Source organism: Calonectris borealis, chromosome 23 (assembly GCF_964195595.1).
Source record: "Calonectris borealis chromosome 23, bCalBor7.hap1.2, whole genome shotgun sequence".
Lineage (NCBI taxonomy): Eukaryota > Metazoa > Chordata > Aves > Procellariiformes > Procellariidae > Calonectris > Calonectris borealis.
Genome location: NC_134334.1, coordinates 3973941 through 3986040, shown reverse-complemented (window position 1 = coordinate 3986040; position 12100 = coordinate 3973941). Strand labels below are relative to the sequence as shown.

Below are 12100 nucleotides of genomic sequence, written 5' to 3'. Positions count from 1 at the left end.
AAGCCTCCAGCTGCAGTATTGCTGTAGATAAGGCAGGCTTTGGGCTTGGTCTCAAAAAAGCCCTGCCCTGCACGTCTGTCGGGTGGTGGAGAAGGCACGCTGGTAGGAAAACGTATGGTCGCTGTCCTGGTAATGTTGTGGAGGTGTCACTAGAGGGGCAGCAGGCAGGCAGAGCCCTGGTCCGTCTGCGCACCCCTGGTCTCTGGTGCTTGTCCCAGTCGGGTGGGCAGGTAGACGATTTCCTTGCCATGCTGGCGAGCGCCGTCTCCGCACTCCTGTCTGCCCCGTCTCGTCTCACGCTCGGGAGCGTGAAGGCAAGGCTGGTCCCTTTGTTGTATCTTGGCCTGACGCCCAGCAGAGCAGAGCCTGGCCCTGGGCGCCTGACACAGCAGCGGCGCTGAGAACAGAGAGCAGTCTGCAGCCCCCCGCTTGTGGGGTGCTTTTGCTAGCACGGTCTTTACCCGCACTGTACAGGTCCTTGCACTTCTGTACGCTCTATCTGCTGCCTGGAGTTTATTCGGGCCGTCGTGTACAAGGGTAAGGACAAGAGGCTTTGTGCCTTGCTTATTGCTGCCTTCTGCCCACAGCGAGCAAAGCGGTTCTGTCTGTAGTGGCTCTGCACGGGGAACGGGATGCGAAGGCTTGGTCAGTGCTGAGTACCCTGGAGCTAGGCTGATAACCTCTTCTTTTCGCTTCTGATTTCCCAGCTTTTATTCCCTCCGTGTCAGCGATGGTTACGCTTCTTGCATCCTCCCAGGTGAAATTAGAGAGAAAGAAAGAGAGAGAGAGATGTTGGGCAAGAAAGAAACTGCCTCTGAATTTCATCCTTTGCAGAGCTTCTTGTGTTGAGTCATCTTAGCAGGCATAATAAACCTGTTTCATCTCCTGAGTCTGGCAGGGGAATTAAGGCATTTTGTTTTGTTCTTGTTGCTGTTCTGAGCTTGCATCATCCAACTGCATCACAGCATTGGATGGGTGAGTTTTCAAAATCATTTGCTGTGAACAAATAGGCTTCTTCACCAGTAGCACCAGCGATGATTAGAAGTGAAAGAAACTTAAACAACCAATTTGCTTGTCACAATTTGTTTCTAGTTTGAAGCATTTTTCTTTCTTGCTTTGTCTGCTTCTTGGCCTGATCGCGGAAACTCAGTGAAGCTGAGGTCCTCATCTGCAGGAAGGACTGCAGCACGGTGTTTGGGGGTTGCACCCTGCCATACCCCCGCTCTCCATCCTGCCCGGGCGTCCGCGGGGCAGCCGGGCCATCCCCTTGAGTCGGGATGAGCTCCGAGGCACCGCGCCGTGCGAGCTTCTCTCCCGGGGACGGAGCTTGTTGGCAGGGAGTGGGAAGGCGTCGTCAAACACCGGTGCTGTTTGTGCATCAGTTGATGCGGAACGGGAGGTAAATAAATACCCTTTGAATCATCTCTTTTGTTCTCATATTGGCCTATTATGTCCCTAATGTGTTTATGAAATACGATTCTGGGGGCAAGGATAGACTGAAACTTCAGTTCTGATAAAATATCAGTTTTCTTTACGTGGCTTGACCCAACTAACTTTATAATACTTTGTGGCCTTTTTGTCATTTACCATTGTTTTTATCACTTCAGATTAAGAGATTCTTAAATATATGTAGGCAAAACAATTACAGGGAGGATCACGTAAAAGGTGACAAGACCCAGTTTGGCTCCAAATTGGAATGAACAATTTAAAAAGTTTCTTTGAAGAAGAGTCAAAACCATCAGCAATGTTTTAACTTCTTCAGAAGTCCTGTCCAGTGCTGAAAGCTTTTTCCTGCCAGCTTCGCAGGCTGGCTGCGGCGGAGTGCTGCGAGGCCTGGGAGGAGAAACGGCCGGCAGGGGACCGAAGGCAAAAGTGCTGTTGGTGGTGCAGGAGCCGTGTGGGAAGGAAATGCACCCAAAAATAGCAACAAGTGACTTAGGACAGGGTTTTTGAAGGGCTCGGTGCTGCCCTGAATTGGGTCCCACTGAAAACTTCCTCAGTTTGGGGGGGACCCGACCTGGGTCAGGCGTTCACTTCGGAAGCCCTCGCCTTGGATGTGTGAGGCTCCTTTCCCATACTCTGAGGCAAAAGACAAAAACAGCAGAGCTCTGTTCTCAAGAAAGGAGAGAGCTGTCCCTGACACCGATTTTGAAACCCTGGACACGCTTCCCACCTTGGTTTCCCTATCTGCAAGCGTGCTGCTGAACCTGGGCCGGTGTGTCCTGAAGGCAAGTGCCTTCAGACAGGCACCTCTCGCCCCTCGCCTTTGAGCAGGCGCCTGCTTGAACGCCACTCCAAGCTGGCTCTGCATCCCGCATCTGCTGCACACACCTGCTGCCTCCTCTCCCTCTCCCGTCTCCCGTCTCCCTCTCCCTCTCCCTTTCCGTAGGTCTGGTCGCTAAGACAGCTCCATCTCTGCCTCCCCTGCGACTGGCAGCTGATTATGCACTACACAGTTACACTTCTGCTCCGCAGACCTGCGCCTCGGGGCGCGGGGACGGGATGAATCCCCGCTTGTCCTGCATTTCACATTCCTCACTTGCACACCTCCCCTGCACCCTCTAATTTCAGAGCTCAACAGGCTCATCTGCATTTTTTAAAAAAAAAAAAAGAGAGAGAGAGAGAGAGAGAGAGAGAGAGCAGCAATGGAAAGAGGAGGAGAGACTATCCAGAGCGCTTCATAAAAATGATGAATTGCTTTTAGATATTGGGCAGGAGAGAAAGAGAGTCTCTTAGTGGTGCATTGTTGCTGTACATATGAGCGCAAAATCTTAAGGCAGTCAAAGGCAAACGCCCGGGAATTGAAGTGTAAATGAGCTGCTCTTGAGCATTTTATTTTGCCTTTTATGATTTCTCTTTCTCTCATGTAGGTCAGTCTCCATTTCTAACGTATGCTGTGAGCGTAGGAGAGCGCGGGGCACTAAGGTGTGCCCGGAGGTGCCCGCTGCGCGTGGGCGCAGTAGCGGTGTGGCGGGTGCCGGTGCAGGCACTGCACTTGGCGCAGCGGCTGTGCACGCGGGGTGGTGCAGCGGGTGTGCGGTGCGTACGTACCTGCCCAGTGGTGAGTGTAGGGCTGTGCCCGTGGCAGCGACCACTGGGCAGAAAGCTCTGGCATCTCTCGCTCTCGCTGTCTCACCTGCAGACCCCTGAGTCTGGAGACACCTGTCCTCTCCCTTCCTTCCTCCAACTGAAGAATTACATTTCCTACTGCATTAGCAATTCAAATGCTGAACTGGTCCGTGCTGGCTGATTAGTGGATGTGATAAAGAGATTTGCGCATCTCCTTTAGAGAGACACCAGCCACGTGATTCGGCTGCTTTGCATAAACGGCAATGAATAAAGCAGTGTGTGCGTGTGGGACAACCTGTCCCACACTGGGAGAGGTGATGAGGATGTTCTTCTCCATTCCTTGACTTTCCTTTCTCTTGCTGGTTAGCAGAAAACACGTCATGTTGTGGAGGACTCGCAAAGGCTTGAGCAGAGGGGCCCTGGGCAGAGCAAGTGCTTTCCGGAGCCCTGGGGACACTCCTCCGTGTCTGTAGTGGGGTTGGAGGCACCTCCCTGCGGAAAACACGTCGTGGTGTGGAGGACTGGCAATAAGCAGAATGGGCAGCCTGGAGTGAGAAGGGGCACAAAGGAGGCAAGAGGGCTGAGCATGGCTTTGTTGGCTCCTTTTGGACCATGCTGTAGCCCAGCCTCTTCCCTCCCTGTCCTTGCATGGGATGAAGGTGCCTAGCACGTATCCTGCCTTACCTGGCCGCTCTCAAAGGGCCACAGGGCTCAATCACTCAGGAGAGACTGCGGTAGAGCCAGCGTGGATGGTAGTGCGGTGCCTGAGGGCAAAGGGGGTGCTGCCTTCCAGGACAGCCTTCCTTCAGATGAGGCTTTCTCTGGGTCACAGGCTTTACTGACCCCGCTGTCCATGCTGCCCTTCCCCGTGGCCTCTGTGCTGTCTGCTCTGCATGGTACCGGCGCGATGGAGCAGGCGCTGAGGTTACCTGTGCCTTTGCTTAATGCCCGTGCTCCGGGCAGGAGACGGGAACTCGGGGTGCAGCCTGGCTGCCTCGCGCCGTTCCCTGCCTGCGCTGGACAGACCCTTGTTCTCAGGCACGTGGCTTTGGGGTGGGTGGCTCTGGCAAGGTTGGCTCGGCCCCCCTACACCTCAAATGCACCCTAAGCATCCCTGGAGAAGGACCCAACTTAACCGCCTGGTTCCTGGCAGGCAGCGAGAAATGATGCCGAGGTGATGACACCCTCGCCCTAAGCCGGGAAAGGACCTTGCTGTGCCTGGAGCATCCTCCTCTCGCTGGCCCTGCCCTTGCAGTCCCGGGCCCCCGGAGGGCTGCAGCCCCTCCCCGAGCCTGGGTGGTGTGGGCAGCTCTGCCGGGGAGGTAGGAGAGGCACGGGCGCTGGTCTGCGTCCCTCCTGTTTGCAGAGGAGCAGCCGTGGCTCACCGGTCTCTCCGTGTCTGTGCCCACAGCCTGTCGAGGGATGCTGTGCGGGTTCGGGGCGGTGTGCGAGAGGAGCTCCACCGACCCCTCCCAGGCCTCCTGCGTCTGCAAGAAGACAGCTTGCCCCGTCGTGGTGGCTCCTGTCTGTGGCTCCGATTACTCCACCTACAGCAACGAGTGTGAGCTGGAGAAGGCCCAGTGCAACCAGCAGAGACGGATCAAAGTCATCAGCAAGGGACCCTGTGGTGAGTGCCCTCCTGCTTTCAGGAGGCGACCGTGTGAGGCCAGGGAGACTTGGCCCGAGCTCATGTCGTCCCTGCGGTGCTGGTGATGTCCTGGGGCACGGGGACAGGTCTGGTGGGAAGGGACACTGTGGGAGAATCACCAGCTCTGCCTTGGTGATCGGCAGTTTAATAAGCAGGCAAACCGATGGCCAAAGGCCGTTCAAGAGGTGCGTGGCAGACTGGGGAACTCGGGCAGCTCTGCCTGCTGCACCACACTGCCTCCCCAGAGCGGGTCACGTCTGCCACGGCTACAAGTTGGAGTTGGAGGGACCAGGCTTATGCACAGGCTGGGTGGGCTGGTGAAAGCCCTTCCCCAGCCTGGCATTCACCAGCTGTGAGCAAGGAGCTGTGTAAATGAGACCCCAGTCTCCTCATCTCAGAGTAAATTAACTTGACCTTTCTCTCACGCAGCGCTCTGGCTTGCAATAAATCTGCATCCGGCACTCCTGCTGGGGCTCTTGTCAGAGGGGAGAGAGTGCCGAGTGATTTATTTAAAATAATAATCATAAAAAAGTGACAAATAAAGGGGGGAAAAAAGCAAAAAAAGCTGGCAAATAAATTTCGGCCCTTCCTCATCAGTGAGGAAATTGCTCCTTGAGCTCTTCCTCTAATTACGGTTTGCAGGAGATGCCTTAAGGACCCTTGTTTTGCTCGTTTGCTGAAGCAAGAGGATGTCGGAGAGCATGTGCAGGGAAGGGAGCTCGCAGCAGTGAGGCTGAGAGGTTTAGAAAGGAGGGGCTCTGCCTGAAGTGCCAGGTGGGGAGTGAGCTCCCTTCCTCGCATGCCGTGGGTTCGGGGCTGATCCTACAGCCTCACAATCCTGCCTGCCTCTGCGGGTATCGGGGTGGATGAGCTTGCTGCTGTGGGACCAGGTACACGGCACTGGCTCCAGCATCTGCTGAAGCCGAGGGAAGGACATCCATTGGCATCGTGTACGTTTCTGGGCACTCGGAGGGACCGGGGCTGTCTAGGTAGATATCGTGGTGTGTCGGGCTTATTTGTCCCGTGAGAGGAGCGAGTGGGAGAGGGCAGCACGGGAGCACGGGCCGCTGTGCTCACGCCTGTGCCGTGCCCCTTCCTCTCTCCCGCAGGCTCCAAGGACCCCTGCGCAGAGGTGACCTGCAGCTTTGGCAGCACGTGCGTCCGCTCCACTGACGGCCAGTCGGCCAAGTGCGTCTGCCCGTCGTCCTGCAGCGGCATGCCCGAGAGCACGGTGTGCGGCAGCGACGGCAAAGACTACCGCAGCGAGTGCGACCTCAACAAGCATGCCTGCGACAAGCAGGAGAATGTTTTCAAGAAGTTCGATGGCGCCTGTGGTGAGTCCCCTGCCCCCCCCCCGGGGGTATTGCTTTAAAAATGTTTCCTCTTGCATCAGGAGCATTGAGGGCAGACCAGCGGGAAATGGCGAGGGTTGGGGAGAAAAACCTGTCCGCACGCCTGCTGTCATCAGCTCAAAAGCACGGGCTGGGCAGAAAAAGGTCAGTCTGTGGGTGACGGCTTCTGAAACTCAGACCAAGCCAGCGCTTCCCCCGCGGCATTTGGCTGGGGGTGTTTTTACTCAGGACCCACTGCCCTAGAGAGCAATGGCAACATCTGTGCCATCTCCTTTCCCTCCTGCCGTTTCCCCTGGCTGAAGTCTCCCGGCTGCTGCTTTTGGCAAGGAGCCTGCTGCTAGCCGGCGTCCCAGGGCTCGCGGGCAGGCAGCTTGCTCTAATTAAAGGAGCCCGACAGGCACAGATCCCAGAGCGCACACACAGTCCTGCCTCTCCGAGGATGGCTTCCTCTTTGGCTAATGGTGGCTGTGGATACTTGTAATTAAAAGCAACTGTATTCATTAGGAAAACCATGAGATCAGCCAGGACACGTGCCAGACCAGTGTTTGTCCCTGGGGGAAGGAGTGTGGGAGTGTGTTTGGGCAGGCTGCAAACCTGGAAGAGCTTTAATTACGCTTTCACTGCTCAGTCCCAAGTAGGGCGAGATGGGTGCAAGGGGATGTGCGAAAGAGCTGATGTCACGCTGGGCGCTTCTGGTTTCTAGGGCAGAGAGGAGGCTTTGAGCCTCACTGTTACTTTGAGGTCCTCCTGATTTTAGCTGGGCATCAGTAGAAACTGAGGCAGTCTGGGTTGAGCAGCCGGGCTATGGAACCTGAAAATACTTGAAGGCGTTTGGACTCTACTGGCTGCACTGTAAGGCTTGAGGATGTTCTGCAAGGTAGGGGAGAGAGTGGGGCTGAGCAGTGCAGGCAGAGCACATCTCAAATATCCTCATCGTGCAGTCCCTGAGATATGTCTGTGCATCTGCTTCATCCCCAACCCCTCTGATGCGGTCCCCAGCTCCTCAACTGTACCGCATCCCTGCCCCACTACAGCAGCTTTATTTACCCACAGCTCCTTGAGTCCACGCAAGATGTTCTTGTGATTTCGTTGGGGTTTGTAGGGGCCTCCAAGGAGGTAACACATCCCTGGCTGTCTGCTGGTGTGACTGCAGGGCAGCAGCGAGAACGGGCCGTTCTTGCCGGAGGGGGAATGGGAGATGGATTGGGTAGGTCCTGCGGGAGCTCCTTCGTCTGCTTCGTTTCCATGATCGCTGCACGTGCTAAAATGGACAAAGCAAAAGACTTCAGCTGTGACCCTGTCCTAGGCCGGCCTTCTCCAAGGGATGTGGGGGCAGCCGAAAGGGAGGTCCCTCGCTTGCTTGTGAGAGGCTGGGGAAACAGGGTACGGTATTGTTTCTTCCCCTTGTCAGCCTGGGACTGTGGTCAACGCAGGGATTTCAGACTAGTAGGATTAAAGGCTGGAAACGTTCAGCTGTGTTTCTGCAATTGCAGAAAATGAATCGGCACTCTCCAGGTACTGTGCTTTGACAAGGAAGAGAAAAACCCAGGGCTAGAGTAGGGATTAGTGAACAGTTGGCATCTGTTTTGCCTGTGTCTTTGGTATGCTAATGTGAGCTCAGCCCGTCAGAGAGGGTGAGCCGGATAAGCCTAGATTGGAGCAGTGGAGCAAGGCAGCGGGTGGCCCTGGCTGCCTTCGGGGCTCTTCCAGCACTTTGGGAAGACAGGGAGGGAGAGTGGAAGGAGCAGGGTGGGAGTACCAAGCGTCTCGCAATGCCCAGCGAACGCCCCTTGGACTCGGGAGGTTCGCCTGGGTGGAGAGAGCCCTGTCCCCTAGACAGAGGGGGGTGAGGGCAGCTGAGGATGGGAAAAAAGGCAGAGCTCATCCCATCCAGCGGTCACTTTGGAAAGGGCTCGTGTCCTCAGTGTGTGCAGCTCAGTAAAAAATGAGTCCTTAGGTGTGCAGAGCCCTACAGATGTCCAGTCCCGAGGAAGAGATGAGCACACATTGAGTGCTACTGGGGAAGGTACGGAGGCTCTTGGGCCAGCTGGGAGGGAGGAGGGCAGGCCAGGAGGCACCTCTCTGGGCAAAGGCATGAGTGTGCCTAACTATCTGCCCTGGCTCTGTGCACAGACCCTTGTAAAGGCGTCCTCAACGACATGAATCGTGTTTGCCGGGTGAACCCCCGCACCCGAAGGGCGGACCTGCTCTCCCGCCCCGAGAACTGTCCCCCAAAGAGGGAACTTGTGTGCGGCGACGACGGGGTGACTTATGACAACGAGTGCGTGATGGGGCGCTCGGGGGCCATCCGGGGACTGGAGATCCAGAAGGTGCGTTCAGGGCAGTGCCAGCATCAGGGTAAGTACCTCTCTGCTTCCTGGGGAACAGGAGCATTCGGGTTCCTGACCTTCCCCGCTGCTCCGTGCCGTGCTCTCGGGAATGAGAGTATACCCCCTTCCCCTGTCGCCTGGGTGGGTGCAAGCGGTGCTTTCCTTTCTCCTCCCAGACAAATGCAAGGATGAGTGCAAGTTCAACGCTGTCTGCCTGAACCGCCGTGGCACCACTCGCTGCTCCTGTGACCGCATCACCTGCGATGGTGCCTACCGGCCTGTCTGTGCCCGGGACAGCCGGACCTACAGCAACGACTGCGAGCGCCAGAAGGCCGAGTGCCACCAGAAGGCTGTCATCCCAGTAAAGCACAGTGGACCCTGTGGTAAGCACTGGTGCCGCCGGGCTGGTCGCCCACAGGAACACTGGTACCCCCAGACCTCTCACTTCCCAGCCCCAGCAGCCACTTTAAGCCCAGCCTGCGTCAGTCCCTTCCATGCAGGCAGCGGTGCTTGCGTTGAGGCTGGAAGGCTGCAGGTAAGTTGTGACCGGGTGCCCACCGTCTGAGCAAGCCACAGGCTCTCTTCAGTCTTGCGGCCAACAAGCCCTGAATATTGTCCCTGTTCTTTTTCCTTCCAGCAGTCAGCAGTCCTTGTGTGTGTGTGTGCATGTATTCCTCCTTCGTCTTGTCTCTGTCTGATGTGCTCAGTAACACGGGGAAGAATCATTTGTGTTTAAACAGTACCAAAGTGTCTGTGATGTCCAGCTGGTTTCTCTCATTCACCGCCACGGCCACGTGCACATTTGCCACCCCGCAGTTCCCCTGCAGCCCACGCCATTCATTTCTCCTCCCAGGGTAGTGCCAGTCCCCAAGCTCCTTCCATGCTTCCCCCCCATGCCTGCCTGCTTCTCTCAGCTCCAGGTACTCTCCGTAAGGAACTCTTCCCAGCGCACCCGCTCTCTGGAAGTCTCGCCGTGTCTTTGTCTCATCTCTGGGAGAAGCTTTTGACCTTTGTAATGGACTTTTTTTCAGGCATATGTGATAGGATGGGGCTTTGGGTCCCTAGGATGTTGGGAACGTCCAATTTTAAAATTATTGCACAGAAAATGAAGGAGGTTAAACATGGTCACTGGATTGATTTGTATGAGTTGGAAGGACTGTTCATTTCAACTCAAATTGGTTTTTACTAGGTCTAGAACTGTGTCCTATTATTTTAAGCTGATGTTTTGCATCAGCTGTATCAAACCTTCTGAAGTACTTGGAAATTAGGCCCCATGTTGCGGGTCTGTTTTGTTGGCTTTGTGCTCCTGCAGTAGGTTTTTAATGCTGCCAGGCCCAGCTGCTTGAAGACTGTTTGTCAGGCTCCCAAAATCACACTCAATATAATCACAACTGTTATTTTTAATTGTCTGTTTCACCGTGTTTCTGGTGGTTGACTGATTAGGAGTCAGTTCCCCAAGTTCTCCCTATAGGGAGGGCAACAGAGGCACCTTTCAGTCCTCTCTCTCCCCAGGCCACGGGGAGCTGGTGCGGGATGGCAACCAGCAAGCCTTGCCAGGAAGCCGTTCACGCTGGCAAGCCTGGCACTCATTTTCCTGCCCTCTTGTGCTGCTGTGAAGCTTTCTGGAGGTGTGACCGGCCGCTGGGGCTGGCATGGGAACGCAGAGGGCTGCTCCTGGCGAGGCAGGCTGCCTCGGCGCAGGAGAGGGTGGAGGCGAAGCGAGGTGCCCGTGGCCGGGCTCCGCTGGGCTCCCGAGGCAGCTCTGGGGCAGTGGGGTCAGGAGATGGCTGTTTGCAGCTGGGTGGCCGGGCCCTGGGCTCTCTACAAACCCTTTCCTGTACCTCCTTTAGAGTCAGGTCCTTGTTAAGGCTTCCCGAATTTCTAGGGCGAGCAGAGAACTCGTGCTGCTAGTTACCCTGCTGTCAGACATGCATCTCCGCCGCATTCGGTGGAGTGAGGCCAGTGGACAGTAGGATATGGTCCCTATGCATCTGCTGTTCCTCTCTCCATCTTACTCTCTTTTATTTTAGCTTTCCTGCAACTTCTCTTCCTCCAGGCGAGGACAGCAGATGCGCACATCTGCTTTCAGGAGCTACATCCTTGTGGGGTAGGAGCAAACCAAGCCTGTCATCTGGGGGACGTAAATCAAAGCCAGGGCTTGGTCTGCCAAAGCCTAGGATTTCAAAGTCCACAGGGCAGCTCCAGGCTGCGCTGTAGCAAGCCACCATGAGGTGGGGGCAAGCCTTTGGCCTCCCCATCAGCTTGGGAAAGCATCTTCTCTCTGAGCTCCGTGCTGCCCTTTGGGAAGAAAGCACGTTCTCCTCTGTGTCACCAGTTCAGACTCGATGTGAGATGGGAAACGGATTTAGAAACAGGGACGGGGTGGTGATGTTGCTTGCCAGCCTGTGTGTCGAGACAGGTCTTCTCAGCATGAGCACTGCCGGTGGCACTAACTTCTCTCCTGGCTGGCTTCCTGGCCGAGGCTCCCTTGGGATGCAGGGTGCAGTCCGCCGGCACAGGCTGGGCCAGGACTCGTGGGACGCTCGGCAGTGGGTGAGACCGGGGACCTGAGGCAGCTGCAGGCTCTGTCTGCATCCAGCACCCAGGGCGGGGAGCGGGGCGAGTTCATCCGTGCCGCTGCGCTGTGAGGATAGAGGAGGTGCACGGAGCCGGGGAAGGGGAGGAAAGGAAAGACAGGCTGTTAGTATGGTCGCAGTGTTTTAATCTCTCACACGTAGCTGTCTAATGAACCCTAAGCTCTGCTGCTGTCTTTTCCAGCAGCAAGGCAAAGGAGGCAAAGCCAAACAAAACAGTCCAGGCCTTGTTTTTAATACTTCTCTACCTTTACACCATGGTGGGGCAGCTGAGAAAGAAGGGATGGGATGAGACCGATGTGGACAGGAGGTGGAGGGAAGGTGTCTGTAGTTGCATCTGTCTTTTCCCTCCCTGCCTCTCTCTGCTCTCTCGCCCTCCGCTCTCTCTCTCTTTCTTTCCTTTTTCGTCTGTGTCTTGTGTTTTACAGTGTTGCCTGTTTGGAGGAAGGAATTGTGTCCTCGCAGCACCCTTCTGCTCCCTACCCGGACATCTCTGCTAGGAGGTCGGCTTTCTCTCCTTCTCCGTAGCCAGTGACAGTCCTGGCCTCTTCTCACTGCTCCCCTCCTCTCTAGTTTTGCTTGAGAGCCCCTGGGATGGAGAGATTGCCCTGACTTTACTCCCATCCCTCGCCCCAAACACTTCCTGCTGGAATGGAAATGCCTTGCAGTGCAGTGGGGTCTTGTCCGGTGCTTGCTGTGGCTTGACCCTTCGAGGCAAATGAGAGTGGGAGCAGAGGTGGGTGCTATGAGCCCCCCAATCCTTAGCAAGCCCCTCTTTGGCTGATACATCAGTCTGGACTGCTCCTGGTTGATCTTACCTCTCCTTTTGCCCCCAACTAACCCCCCTTTCTTCCCCACCTCCTCTTTCCCAGAGACTTCTGCCTGCCTGGGACTGTGATGCTTGTCCCTTTGCTCTCCGTAGTGTGTGTCACGCTTGTCTGTGCAAGTCCAGTGGGCAGGGGCCCTGCAGGGGTTGCAGCTCCCCTCCCCAATATCTAGCAAAGCACCTTTTGAAAGAAAGAGGAGCTGTCTGTGCTCAGATGTGGTTCTTCTCTAAGAATACTCCCCTATGGAGTCGCTGTGGAGCTGGAGCTGGAGCCTGCTGAG

At 55.9% G+C, this 12100-nt stretch overlaps 1 protein-coding gene across 1 annotated transcript in view; it reads left to right on the top strand.

The window, feature by feature from the left end:
* Positions 1–12100, top strand: part of AGRN (agrin) — a 65569-nt gene that overhangs the window by 16833 nt on the left and 36636 nt on the right. The window contains exons 3-6 of the mRNA XM_075172398.1: positions 4481–4696; positions 5827–6051; positions 8203–8427; positions 8576–8782. Coding sequence (XP_075028499.1) covers positions 4481–4696; positions 5827–6051; positions 8203–8427; positions 8576–8782 — 873 coding nt within the window. The remainder of the gene's footprint in view (positions 1–4480; positions 4697–5826; positions 6052–8202; positions 8428–8575; positions 8783–12100) is intronic.